The sequence below is a fragment of the Daucus carota genome, chromosome 3, assembly GCF_001625215.2.
Source record: "Daucus carota subsp. sativus chromosome 3, DH1 v3.0, whole genome shotgun sequence".
NCBI classification, from domain to species: domain Eukaryota; kingdom Viridiplantae; phylum Streptophyta; class Magnoliopsida; order Apiales; family Apiaceae; genus Daucus; species Daucus carota.
This window is the reverse complement of record NC_030383.2, coordinates 36032260-36047233: the sequence shown is the minus strand read 5'-3', so window position 1 is coordinate 36047233 and position 14974 is coordinate 36032260. Positions and strand designations below refer to the sequence as shown.

The window sequence follows — 14974 nt, the reverse complement described above, 5'->3', positions numbered from 1 at the left end:
TAAAAGAACACTTCAAGAATCCTTCAAATATTAAAAGTTATAGGTGAAACACTTAATAGAATCTTAATATTATTAATATATATAGGAGTTTCTCTAAAATATTTTATTAATATATATAGAAGATTCTCTAGAATATATTACAAGATTCTCTAAGATATTTTATTATAAATATTATATGTTAAATGTAAAATGTAAAATGTAAGATGTGAAATAGTAGTTTTTAAATCTTTTCAAGGTGAATCTTTAAAATTTGAAATTCAAATTGAATAGACATTAAATGATTGATTAAGATATGGAGAATGTGTTAATGTCTGATTGATTTGGTTATATTTATGTTAGAAAATTACCATTTATACGCTAGATTTGATTGACATAATTAAATATTAGAATACAGTATATTATCAAACAAGAATACGTGATCAACGGTGATGAGAAGGGTTTCTCAGTTTTCTTGATAAGCTGGGTTTTCTTACACGAAAGGGTAGTTAGTGACGAGGATACTATTAATTATAGGTGCAAGTAGGAGGCCAGGCAAGGAACCCTTAGAAGCATCTATACAAGAGTTCAGTAAGCTTTATCCAGGCAAGTGAAACTCTTCCTTTATACTTGCTTTATAATTGTATACCCTGTGAACGTTGAATTACTGTTATTTAGGGTTGAATTACCTTATTACCCCTCATGATCATCACTTTGGATTCCAATAATACCCTTAACACTTGAATTACCTTTTTCATATGTTATTACCCTACACCCACATGATTATACTCCAATAGTCCTTGATGAATAATGAGAACTTGATACCCCACATTAACCTGAATTATCTCTTTTGGAACCCTGATCTTAATAACATTTCCTATTTTAGAAAGATCACTTGTATTTTGAAAACACCCTTGCTTATGACTTGTCTTTGATCAAGACCCCTTTTTGAAAATGAATTGAATTGAAAAGACCTTAAAAGGAATTGGATAATAATTTTATATTAAGACTGAGGCGCCAGTCTATTATTGCAGCATCAGTAGCGGGGAGCCTGATGTCTGTTTATGGCCAATGTGTGCCAAGGATCCTCCCTGGTTGAATCACTTTATGTGGTTCGGAGCTTGGTGTGGGCTGATCACCCCTCAATGCTCGTAGCGCTGTGTGCTTCCAATTCCAATAAAATTGATATCTCATTTTGCACCCTTACTTGTGATTATATCCTGTGATATTCATTGTTGCTTTTGCACTTGATTATTCTGCATATTGTGAACTGTCTTATATACTGCTTTCACTTGATGAGCTTTATGCTCATATATATTGTTGTTTGTTATAACCCTTCAGTGAAACCCGAGAATGGCCCGATTCAAGCAGACCGCACGTAAATCCACCTCAGGGAATGGGATTGCTTATCGCCGTATGATGGAGCAGGTTGGGAACTCGTAGTTCCCTAGTTAATTTCTTGTAATCTTTTGGGGTTTAAAACTTGTAGTAATGACTTAGACTTAAGTTGGATTACAATTTGGTTGTAATAACTTTAGATGTTGTTCATACTCATTCCTGATGATCCGGGGATTGTGGATTTAGATTTTAGTTCTAACATTTCATAACTCTATAATTCTAGTTTATTTATCGTTTATGCATGCTTTGGTCGGTTAGTTAAGGTGGGTCCGTCACACATTGTCATACCGAATTGATCATGGCATGACAATGCTATAGTTTGTCATACCGAATTTGACATAGCATGACAATGTCATGATTTGTCATACCGAAGTAAAGTAGTATGACATTACTCTGCATTGTCATACTGCTTCATACTTAGCCTCCAAGTCTTATGTCATACTGGATTGTCATACCGAAAATTGTATAGTATGACAATGCTTCAGTTTGTCATACTGATTCAATTGTAGCATGACATTAGCTCATATTGTCATACTGATTTCAATTGTAGCATGACATTAGCTCATATTGTCATACTGATCTTTGTAGCATGGTCATACCACGTTTGTCATACAAGTTCAAGGTGTTGCCTATAAATATGGCTTCAACCTCTTCATTTGTTCTTGTTCATTGCATTGTAAACTTTCAAGTTGTTTGTAACTTGCTATTCGTTATATCCACAGTTTTCTGTGCTTTGATCACTCGGTTGTTTTAATCACTAAACTAGAATACATCCTGTCGAATTTATTCTACGAACTTTAGTGGACATTAAAACGAACCTTATTAATTATATAACGACTTAAAACATTGTTATATTAATTAATTAAAAGCTGATTAACAAGTTTAATTCAAATCAGATTATTCCGTCGTGATTTTTAGTGACGATTGTATTCAACCCCCCCTTCTACAATCGTTTCAGGACCTAACACACCCTGACTATCTTTGAATTCCATGATTGAAGTTGGCTCAAAGTGAATTTTCTTTCCAGTGTAGGGAATCTTCAGTTTTCTAAGCATGCTACTATTAGAATTCCACTTTTTTTCTGATTTATTGAATTCTCTTTAATACCAATTGTTTAGCTGGTGGTGTAAAGCCTCATGTTCTCTTCATTGCAGCAAATATCTTTGTTAGAGAACTAAAACCTTCAGTGCTGAGAACCCTGTGAAGAGGCCAAACAACATCACCCTTACTTTTGTATGAGAAAGCAAGTCTTTCAGGTAGCTTAGATGTTGGCTCTATCCCTCTTACTTCATGCAAATCATCCAAATCCAGCTCAAGCTCTGAAATTTCTTCAATATTAGTAATGAAAAGATAGTCATCCTTGTTCTCAGGTTCCTTTGGAGATTTTGGAGGATTAACCAGTTTCCTTGCCATTGTTTTCCCTTTCTTCTTTGGCTTTGAAGTTTCTTGGACAAGGAAAGCTGGAATTGGGATATCTTCAAGATCAATTGGCTCCTCTTTTACTAGTCTTGGTTCATCATGGAAGTTGATGTCTAGATGCACAACTGTGCCTTCTTTGATTGGAGAAGAAGATTTAGATGTTTGCATTGGCTCTTCTTTTCTTCTCTTAGCAGCTTCAGGCATCTTGGATTTGGCCTTTATTCTCCTTTTCTTTGGGGCATCCTTAGGAGCATCCTTGTTTTCATTTAACAGCTCAGCCTCCAACTCTTTCATGAGCTCAGTTGCATACCTCTCATCAAATTCTATTTCTTGGTTCACAGGAAGTTGAGATTCCCTTTCCTTTCTTTCACATTCTTAGGCCACCTCTTCAACTTTTGCAAAAGAATATTGTGGGTGACCGGTTCCAATAAATAGCTTCTGGCCTTCTTTGAAGATAATAGCAAAGTGAGCTTTTAAAGCCTCATCTGTACTATCTTTGTAGCTTTTGATTTCTTGACCCAGAAGCTTGTACTCATTTTTATCAAGCCTGGCTAAAGGGAAGTAGATTGAGCTTGTTTCATTCCCAGGACTTGTGTACTCAAAATTAACAGGAGACAGGATGGCTTTAAACTCATTCACAATTGATGGCTCACCCTTCTCCTTCTTTGATGGAATCACAATCTCAGGTGTGATTACCCTGAGAATTGTTGTTGCAGTGGGGAAAAAAGTTGGAATAACTGTTGTTGTAGATGTTGAAGAAGATTGTTTTGTCAACAATTGATCCAGTCTTTCCTTTATTGAGTCCCTTTTGCTTTTTGCTCTGAGCTCATTAGCAGTGTAGTAGGGAGGAGGAATTCTGGACACCAACTCTGAAGGTGATGGTAAGGGCTCTTTCTCCCCCTTTTTGTTTTCTTTAAGTGCAGGTGGTCTAGGGACATTGAATCCTGATGCCATGAGAAGATGTTGTAAAAGATCAGTCTGCACTCTTTGGTGTTGCAGCCTCTCATGCAATCTTGCATCCAGAACATTTACTCTATCCTCTAGAGTGTCAAGTTTACTTGCCAGCTTAGCATGCCTTTTCTTAGAATCAGACATGGCAGAGACAGCTTTGCTGGGAAGTCTTTCATCAATCTTGGCAAACAGATCATTTTTGACTGCAGTGATGGTTGAATTTAGGTGCTCCACTTCTTTCTGGAAATATAGAGATTGGTACTTGTGAAGCCTCAGATTATCCAAGGCTTGGCTGGAAAATGTAGCAGAAATAGGAGAGGAAGAGCTTCCAGCTTGAGGGACCAAAATGGAAGCTTGCCTTCTTAATTCCAGGCTAACCACAGTGGCATTGGCTGATTGCATAGAGAGCCAAGAAGGAAGAGAAACAGATGGCTCTGCAGGTTCCTCAATAATAGAATTTTCAAGAGCATCATGGAGGTCTTCATCACTGTTAACCTCATTATTGAAAATCATCACCAGCATTGGCAGGCAGAGTTGGAATGGCCTCCTTTGCTCTCAGCATAGATGCAGTGGTGTGAATGAGATTTAGACTCCTCTCAGCTGCTTGATTGTCCACTCTTGCAAATGGTTGAATAGAGGACATTCCATGTGTGAGAGTCTCAAGGTCAAGTGGCACACTGTCCAAAATGGCTCTGTATTCAGCTTGAAATTCTTGCTCACTTGACCCCTCATTGACACATGCTCTTTATTCTTGCATCAAGGGCTCCCCTTGTCTCACCACACACCTTACCTCTCCCTCACTAGTTCCTACTAAGGAACCACTCAAGGCCTCTCCTTTTTCCTGGATGGAAGAAATAGCCAGACTCTCCACTAACTCACCTTTTGCCAGCTCCCAAGGCTGCCTCTCCACACTTTCACACCCTTCCCTCAGTCCTAGGAGTGTTTGTGCTATGATGTGATCAACTACTATGGTAGATGGAATATTAGTTGAAGGACCAGTAGTTGTCACCTGATGAGAGTCATCAGTTGAGACAATTATAGAAGAGGCTTTCAACTGATGAAGGCTGTGAAGCGCATCGGTTGAAGGACAGACACTATTCGATGGCTGAAGGATATCCATCGAAGATGAAGAAGAAAAAGGCAATGAAGCTGTGATAGTTGAGTCTGTGGTGATTGATTTTGAGTGTAAATCCACCGAACACATCGTCACAGAAGAAGAAATTTGATGAGAAAGATCTAACAAATCATCAATTTGATGATGATCAATCTCATAAAAGGACTCCTCCATGAAATCTAAAGATGGAGAATTTACAATAGTGGTGTGAATTAATTCCACATCCACAGAAGAAGTTGGGATTGTGTTTGGGGTTGAAAAATAGTGAGATAAAAAATAGAGGAAATTTGGATTGAGAGAGTAGAGGGGGGCTGTGGCTCCACATTTACTAGAGTCACATCAATCTGACTTTGAGATGTCTTAGGCATAAAATCTATGATTTTAGCCTGAGATGTGTGTGCAGAGTGCTCAGACTTATCACCTTTTGTCTTCTTTCTCCCATAAGCTTTTATAGGTGAAGTGTCCCTCCCCCTTTTTAAGTGTGCCCCTAGCCGTGGGCTATTTTCAATAACAACATTCTTTTGGGAGGATGATGTTAGAGATGAGCTTAAGTCCTTATTAATCTCTATAGCCTTTTGGGAGACTACAAAATGGCTGGGCTGGGTTTCACTCACTTCTCCAACCTTATCCTTGGGGTTTTCTTGATGTTCACCCTGTCCCTCCCCCTCACTTCCACCTAGCACACTCCCTCTGGTTTGTGCTTCTTGGATTTTACAACAGGTGTCTTTTGGGAGGAACCTGAGGTTGGCTTTTTAGATTTTGATTTGGAAGGTTGGGCTACTTGGGAAGGCTGCTGTTGGTCATTTCCAGCAGCCATTGTAGCAGAAGGTAAAGAAGTAGGAGGTTGAGAAAGAGTTAAGGGAAAGCCAAATACCTGCTTTTCCTTTCCAGCTTCCATGATTGGCAGATAGACCACCTCTACAGAGGGGTATAAATTCATCCTCTAGAGGTCTTTAAACACTCTCTTTTCCTACACAAAACTTGGATGCTTGGCCTCCTGATTAGTGATAACTAGCTTATCATTTACATGATTTGCCAGCATCATGATAAACCTAGCATAATATATATTTTTAGGCCTATCAGTTTTATCACCTAGTTTCCCCCTAATTTCTTGGATCATCAAACCACCAAAATTAAAGTACTCATTTGTCAAGAACATATAAAGCATTTGAAAAATCTGAGAAGTAATAGCATCAAAATTACTAATTTTTCCAGAGAATGCCTTAACAAATGCATCACATAAATAGCTCCATTCTCTCCTAAGCCATTTTCTAACTATTTTACCTAAAGCAGAAGTAGGCAAAGTATAGTTCATGGCATTAAGCATGTTAACTAACTGGATATCAGTAGGCAATGTAGCAACAATATTCTCAGTAATCTTAAAGCATGCATTAATGACATCACAGTTAACAGTATGCATTTCGTTTTTAAGAGAAAAGGAAATAGTTTCATGCTCACTATTAAATTCAGCCGTATTCCAGATTTCTTCTACCACTTCATGATAGATAGTGGGAGTTGAAAGCATGGCATGAGAGAGTTGGCTGACTTTGATGAACTCCATCATTTTGTGAAATTCCTTCTCTTCCACTGCTTCAGTGTTCACAAATGATGCAAAATTCTTCTTCTCATGAATGAACCCAGTAGGTGATGAGTATTTCCTCAAGGGCGCCATTGTAGTTACAGAGAAAACTTGAAGAAAATATGAACTTCTTTTTGCACAGAGAGAGAGAGAGGGCTTGTGAATTCGAAAGAGTGAGATGAAAAGAAATGAAAATAAACTGAAAATACTTAAATACTTTCACAGAAAATTGTTGTACCGTTGTGGAGCAATACCTTTTATTTAACTCCGCAAAAACTACACACACGATTGTATGTATAAAGTAGATGAGAGATAAAAGTGATTTCAACGGCTCAGATGTGGTAGATATTTTGATGGATGAGATAGGCCCCTCTTTGGAATTCTTATTCGATTGATGAGGATCAGTTGAAAGAGTTTCAATTAATGTCATCCATCGAACTAAAAACAAGACCCCTTTGGAATTTTTATTCGATTGATGAGTATCAGTTGGAAGAGTTTCAATTGATGTCATCCATCGAACCTAAAAACAAGACTATAGAATATTGTTTCAACGGCTGAGCTGGAAGGTCATCCGTTGAAATAATACCTTAATATATGATAATTCCAACATCTCATTAGTTGAAATATCAACTATCTTATCCAGAATTATGACGAACTCAATTTTGGAGAAATTGAATTTAGCTGAATTCATGCTACCAAAATACAGACAAATTTTAATATAAATTAGGAGAAATATAACATACCTAATTTACTTACCAACCTTGTGAATGTGGATTAATCAAGAGGCTTTGTAAAAATGTCTGCAATTTGTTCTTCACTTGGAAGAAAATGCATTTCAATGGTACCAGCCATCACATGTTCTCTTATGAAGTGATACTTGATGTCAATATGCTTGGTTCTTGAATGTTGCACTGGATTCTCAATTATAGCAATAGCACTGGTGTTGTCACAGAATATTGCGATTTTTGAGAGATTTAAACCATAATCAAGTAATTGATTTCTCATCCACAATATTTGAGTACAATAGCTTCCAGCTGCAATGTATTCAGCCTCAGCAGTAGAGGTTGAAACAGAATGTTGCTTTTTGCTAAACTAAGAAATCACCCTATCTCCAAGGAATTGACATGTGCCTGTTGTACTTTTTCTATCAATTTTGCATCTTGCAAAATCAGCATCTGAATATCCAATTAGATCAAATCCAGAGTCTTTAAGTTACCAAATACCAAGATTTGGATTTACCTTGAGATATCTGAATATTCTTTTGATAGCAACTAGATGTGATTCTTTAGGATCTGCTTGAAATCTAGCACAGAGGCATGTAGAGAACATAATATCAGGTCTACTAGCTGTCAAGTATAAGAGAGAACCAACCATGCCTCTATAATTTGAAATGTCCACGGATTTCTCATTGGGACTCAATTCTAATTTAGTGGCAGTTGGCATGGGAGTCTTAGCTTCTTTGCAATCCATTAAATCAAACTCTTTAAGTAAATCATAGATGTACTTTGTTTAATTTATGAATATACCTTCCTTTACTTGTTTAACTTGTAAACCAAGAAAGCAGGTGAGCTCTCCCATCATGCTCATCTCATACTAACTTTTCATCAGTTTGGCAAACTTTTTGTAAAGTTTCTCATCCGTAGACCCAAAAATCATATCATCTACATAAATTTGAACTAAGATAAATGCACCATTTACATTTCTGTAAAATAGAGTTTTATCCACAGTTCCTCTAGTGAAATGATTATCTAATAAAAATTGAGATAGAGTGTCATACCAGGCTCTTGGTGCTTGCTTTAAACCATAAAGTGCTTTTAATAAGAAGTAAACATACTCTGGAAAGTCTGGATCTTTAAAACCAGGAGGCTGATTTACATATACCTCCTCTTCCAATCAACCATTAAGAAAAGCACTTTTGACATCCATTTGGTAGACTTTGAAGTTTGCATGAGCAGCATAGGCCAAGAAGATTCTTATAGCTTCCAATCTTGCAACTGGTGCAAATGTCTCATCAAAATCAATTCCTTCAGATTGAGAATACCCTTTAGCCACAAGCCTTGCTTTGTTTCTGGTGACAACTCCATTCTCATCTATTTTGTTTCTGAACACCCATTTTGTGCCTACAATAGTTCTATTCTTAGGCTTGGGCACTAGCTTCCATACTTTGTTTCTCTCAAATTGGTTTAATTCTTCTTGCATGGCAAGAACTCAATCATCATCTTTGAGAGCATCTTCTATTACTTTGGGCTCATCCTGTGAAAGAAATGCACTGTATAAGCATTCATCTTGAGTAGCTCTTCTGGTTTGTACAGATGCATTTACTACACCATAGAATGCATATAGGCGCAACAAAAATATATTGCCTTATGGGTTATTTATGTTGCAGTACATTATATTGCAACAAATATGCAAATTTTTGGCGTTGCATCCGCCCGTGATTTAATAGAGGCCTTATAGCAACAATTTATGCAATGTGATAAGCGTGCATTTTATCTTAATATTGTCCCTGTATTTTAGTTATTTTGTACTTAATTGGATTTTTATTTAATAAATATTAATGTTTTATTGTAGGATACAAGGAATTCTAATTAAATATGGATTGGAGTTGAAATAGCAAGAATTGGAGTTTAATTCGAATAAAATTCGGATTTTAAGGCCAGCTGCGCAGCATTCACTGTTTGGGCCATATCTGGAGTTCTAGAAGTCTAAATCAGGTGATTCAAGAGCCCACGCGAAGCTTAGAACAAGGCCTTTAATTCAGAGATGGACTTGCATTTTTATCCCAGTCTAATCAGCCCAGAATCAGAGTCAAAAAGTCAACTGTGAATTTCCTCTTTGGGGAATTCTATTCTGATTCGGAAATCTTCTTGTATTTTCATTAATTCATGAAAAATACTTTTAATATAGAGTTTAGGGTTTATTATTCAGACCTAATGATAGAGAGACACAATACGAGATAGAGAAGGAGGCTCAAGCATAGAGAGAAAGAAGAGGCGAGACGAAAGAGATTTCAGCTATTGAAGACATTCAGTGGATTTGTTTCTTCATCTCTTTGTTTGGAATTCTCTCCTTAACTCTTGTTGTCATGAACATGTGTTTCTTATTCTTGGTTGATTTTGAGATGTTGAGTATGAACTAATTGTATAAAGTTGGGATTTTTATGGAACCCTAGCATGAGGATTTTGGTGTTTTGTTAAAGAGTATTGTATGCAATTTTGTGGTTTACTCATTCAAGTGTTTTTCATGTTCATACTTGCTATTGTCTGATCAACTCTAGTGGGTTATCGAGTTAATTATAATACTGAGAGGGTTATGAATAATTGACACAAGACTTGAATGGTGCATGATTATATCTTTTGATTATAATTAGTTACGGTATAGACATATATTGTGACCATGCATAGCTTTGTGAATTGATGCTTAATTGGATTCTGAATATTAAATTGGCATAGACATATGTTAGTTTATTTATAGGAATTATACCATAGTGATTTCGAGAGAAGCCTATGACCATTGAATTCTAGCTAGTAAATTGTGATTTGCTGCAATATTTCGCGACTCTTTTACCGATATCCTTGTGTTAGGGGGAAGTAATTATCCTGACTTATTTTCTCATATTTGAAACTCGTTAAGCTCTTTAGTATAATTTTAGTTTGTTAATTTAGTTTTAATATAAAAACCATCAACAATTTATTGTGTTCGATAACTAGACTGTTAGATATTAATTGTGATTGATACGTTTAAATAGTCCTTGAGGAACGATATCTGGTATTTATTACTATATTACTTGTTTGCGATTGTGTACACTTGCACATTAGTATTTTATGCAACAAGTTTTTGGCGCCGCTGCCGGGGACTATTTTAGTTGTTAATTGCGAATTTGATATTCTTACAGTTTGGTTTTTGTTACTTCTGTTCTAACAGGAGTAATTTTTTTGTGTTCATCAGGTCTCTTTGTGCATGAGCGAAAGACACCCAGTGGTATTTGGCTTTGATCCTGAAATTGAGCGAACATTCAATAGAAGAAGAAAAGCACAACGCAAGATCAAGCAAACACAAGTAGCTATGGGTGACAACATTAATAATGGAGACATTCCTGTTGTTCCAGCGGGTGCATTTATTGTGGATGATAAAGATCGTGCTATTCGGCAATATGCGGCACCCTGTTTCGAAGAATTAAATTCGGGGATCATAAGACCCGATATTCAAGCAACACAGTTTGAGTTGAAGCCGGTCATGTTCCAAATGCTTCAGACTATTGGTCAATTCAGTGGGATGCCTACCGAGGATCCTCACCTTCATCTTCGTGTATTCATGGAGATCAGTGATTCTTTCAAATTTCAAGGAGTACCTGAAGATGCTTTGCGCTTGAAATTATTCCCTTATTCTGTGCGAGACAGAGCTAGAACCTGGCTAAATTCTTTACCGGCAGGATCAGTCACAACATGGAATGATTTGACAGAAAAGTTCTTGAGCAAGTATTTTCCTCCAAATATGAATGCAAAGCTCTGGAATGAGATCAATTCTTTTCAACAGCAGGATGATGAATCTTTGTATGATGCATGGGAGAGATTTAAAGAATTACTCAGAAAATGTCCTCATCATGGTATTCTTCATTCCATTCAGATGGAGACTTTTTATAATGGTCTCAATGCTCAAACAAAGATGGTGGTGGATGCATCAGCAAATGGGGCCCTTCTCTCTAAGTCCTATAATCAGGCTTATGAAATTCTTGAGACAATTGCTACCAACAACTATCAGTGGTCATCTTCTAGAGCTCAAACAGGGAAAAAGGTAGCTGGAATCTATGATGTGGACTCTATAACTTCGATGAAGGCTCAACTAGCATCTATGGAGCATATGCTCAAGAATCTGAGCATGGGCAATAATCAATCGAAGGAGCAATCTCTCAGTTCACAGATTAATCAAACCAAGAATGTTTCTTGTGTATTTTGCGGTGAGGCTCATACTTATGATAGTTGTCCTTCAAATCCAGAATCTGTCTTTTACATGGGAAATCAAAATAAGGGTGGCCCTTACTCGAATACTTACAATCAGTCATGGAGGCAACATCCTAATTTTTCTTGGAGCAATCAAGGGGCAAATTTTGGAACTTCAAATGGTAACGTAAAGTCCAATTATCCACCCGGATTTTCTCAACAAGCACCTCAGTCTAATTCACTTGAAAATATGTTGAAGGAGTACATCATCAAGAATGAAGCTAGTAGATCTCAGACTGAAGCTCTAGTCCAAAGTCAAGCGGCATCCTTGAGAAACTTGGAGAATCAAGTTGGGCAACTAACTAATGAACTAAGGAATCGACCACATGGCACTCTCCCTAGTGATACCGAAAAGCCTAAGGGTGATGGGAATGAACATTGTAAAGCCATGACATTGAAAAGCGGAAAAGTTTTGGGGAACACTGTTACTGATGCCAAACATGATGATTCTGTTGAACCTAGTGGCAATGAGGAAATTTCTGACAACAAAGAAAACGAGAATGACAAGGTATCTCCACCAAAGTCTTCTTTTGAGAAATCAAATATTCAGCCACAACCTCCATTTCCTCAACGATTTCAAAAGCAAAAACATGATGTTCAGTTCAAGAAATTTCTTGATGTTTTGAAACAGCTCCACATCAATATTCCTCTTGTAGAAGCTCTTAAGTAGATGCCCAACTATGTGAAATTCATGAAGGACATTCTTACGAAGAAGAGAAGGTTGGGGGAGTTTGAAACTGTAGCTCTAACAAAGGAGTGTAGCTCATTCTTGCAACATAAATTGCCTAAAAAGATGAAAGATCCGGGGAGTTTCACTATTCCTTGCACTATTGGTGACTCTTATTGTGGGATGACATTATGTGATTTGGGGGCTAGCATAAACTTGATGCCTATGTCGGTGTTCAGAAAATTGGGGATTGGAGAAGTTCGGCCTACTACTGTCACTCTTCAACTAGCTGATAGATCTCTTGCTCATCCAGAGGGAAAGATTGAAGATGTTCTGGTCAAGGTAGACAAGTTCATATTTCCGGCTGATTTCATCGTGTTGGACTATGAGGCTGATAGAGAGGTTCCCATTATCTTGGGAAGACCGTTTCTTGCTACAGGAAGAACTCTCATCGATGTGCAAAACGGAGAGCTAACTATGAGGGTTCAAGATGAAAAGGTGACTTTCAATGTCTTTAAAGCAATGAAATATTCTGATGATGTTGAAGATTGCTCAGCTATCACCATATTTGATGAGCTAATTTCTGATAAATTAGTATCTAATTCTTCTCATGATCCTTTGGAGCAATTAATATTGAATGTTTCTCAAGAGGAAGATGATAATGTTGAACTCTTAGCTTGGCTGGAAGCTAATTCACAGTTTACAAGAACTAGGGGACGCTTTGAGTCATTGGATCTGTCGTCAAGGGAGTTCAAGACTCCTAAGCCGTCAATTGATGAACCACCAAAGTTAGAGTTGAAAGCTCTTCCTTCTCATTTGAAATATGCTTATTTGGGACCTTCTTCCACTTTGCCTGTTATTATCTCTGCCGAATTATCTGTTGCTCAAGAAGGGAAATTGGTAGAGCTTCTGAAGAATCACAAGAAAGCTATTGGGTGGAGTATTGCAGATATAAAAGGTATTAGCCCTTCTATTTGCATGCATAAAATCTTGTTAGAAGATGGTTCCAAGGGTTCAATTGAAGGTCAGCGCAGATTGAATCCTATTATGAAGGAAGTGGTGAAGAAAGAGGTAATTAAGTGGTTAGATGCTGGAATTATTTATCCAATCTCGGATAGTGCATGGGTGAGCCCAGTTCAGTGTGTGCCTAAAAAGGGTGGATTCACGGTGATAAAAAATGAAAATAATGAGTTGATACCTATGAGAACAGTCACCGGTTGGAGAATTTGTATTGATTATCGGAAGCTGAACAAAGCCACTAGAAAAGATCACTTCCCATTGCCCTTTGTTGATCAGATGTTGGATAGACTGGCTGGACGAGAGTATTATTGTTTTCTTGATGGGTACTCTGGCTATAATCAGATAACAGTTGCTCCCGAAGATCAACACAAGACTACTTTCACTTGTCCTTATGGTACTTTTGCCTTTAGAAGGGTGTCATTCGGGCTATGTAATGCCCCTCCGACTTTTCAAAGATGTATGATGGCTATCTTCTCAGACATGGTTGGTGACTTTCTAGAGGTATTCATGGATGATTTCTCAGTATTTGGGGATTCTTTTGATGACTGTCTTTATAACTTGGGGAAGGTTTTGGAGCGATGTGAATACACCAATCTTGTACTCAATTGGGAAAAATGTCACTTTATGGTGAAGGAAGGAATTGTGTTGGGGCATAAAGTCTCAAGGAAGGGAATTGAAGTTGATAAGGCGAAGATTGAAGTCATCGAGAAGTTACCTCCTCCTTCCTCTGTGAAGAGCATTCGAAGTTTTCTTGGCCATGCAGGTTTCTACAGACGATTCATTAAAGACTTCTCCAAAATTTCTAAGCCTCTTTGCAAGTTATTGGAGAATGATACTCCTTTTCTTTTTGACGAAGCATGTTCAAAGGCTTTCGAAGAATTAAAGTGAAGGTTGATTTCTGCACCTATTATCATTGCACCAGATTGGAGCTTGCCATTTGAATTAATGTGTGATGCTAGTGATTATGCAGTGGGAGCAGTAATGGGTCAAAGAAAGAACAAGGTATTTCATCCTATATACTATGCAAGTCGTACTTTGACAGGAGCTCAGTTGAATTACACGGTGACTGAAAAGGAACTTCTTGCTGTGGTATTTGCCTTTGACAAGTTTCGCTCTTATCTGGTTGGCACGAAAGTGATTGTCTTCACTAACCATTCAGCAATCAAGTATTTAATTGCAAAGAAGGATGCAAAGCCTCGGTTAATTCGTTGGGTGCTTCTACTTTAAGAGTTTGATATCGAGATACAAGATAGAAAAGGTGTAGAAAATCAAGTGGCTGACCATTTATCGAGAACGGAGTACATTGATGAATCTTCCTCGATGATTCCTATCAAAGAGACATTTCCGGATGAGCAAATGTTTAAGGTACAACTCTCTGATTTTACACCATGGTATGCTGATTTTGCTAATTATCTAGCTACTGGATTGATGCCACCGAATCTATCTATCCAACAAAGGAAGAAATTCTTACATGACATGCAATCTTATTTTTGGGATGAGCCTTATTTGTTCAAACAAGGTGCTGATCAGATGATAAGAAGATGTGTTCCCGACTATGAGGTAGAAGATATTCTTATTCACTGTCATTCATCTCCTTCTGGTGGACATTTTGGTGGACAACGCACAGCTGCAAAGGTATTGCAATCTGGTTTCTTTTGGCCTTCTTTATTTAAGGATGCTCATGCCTATGTTGTTAGATGTGATCGTTGTCAAAGGGTTGGAAATATATCAAGAAGGAATGAGATGCCTCTGACAAATATTCTTGAGGTAGAGTTGTTTGATATGTGGGGAATTGATTTCATGGGACCGTTTCCTCCTTCTTATAAAAATGAATACATCTTAGTGGCTGT

The 14974-nt window shown here is 37.4% G+C and overlaps 1 protein-coding gene and 1 non-coding gene across 2 annotated transcripts; one reads left to right on the top strand and one right to left on the bottom strand.

The window, feature by feature from the left end:
* Positions 1–10397: 10397 nt before the first annotated feature.
* Positions 10398–12107, top strand: LOC108212402 (uncharacterized). Its single transcript, XM_064089999.1, has one exon. The coding sequence runs from the start codon at positions 10398–10400 to the stop codon at positions 12105–12107; it is 1710 nt and encodes a 569-aa protein (XP_063946069.1).
* LOC135151865 (small nucleolar RNA R71) lies at positions 10941–11047 on the bottom strand. The gene has a single exon (XR_010290773.1). It is a non-coding gene; the product is annotated as a small nucleolar RNA R71 (small nucleolar RNA).
* Positions 12108–14974: the final 2867 nt, after the last annotated feature.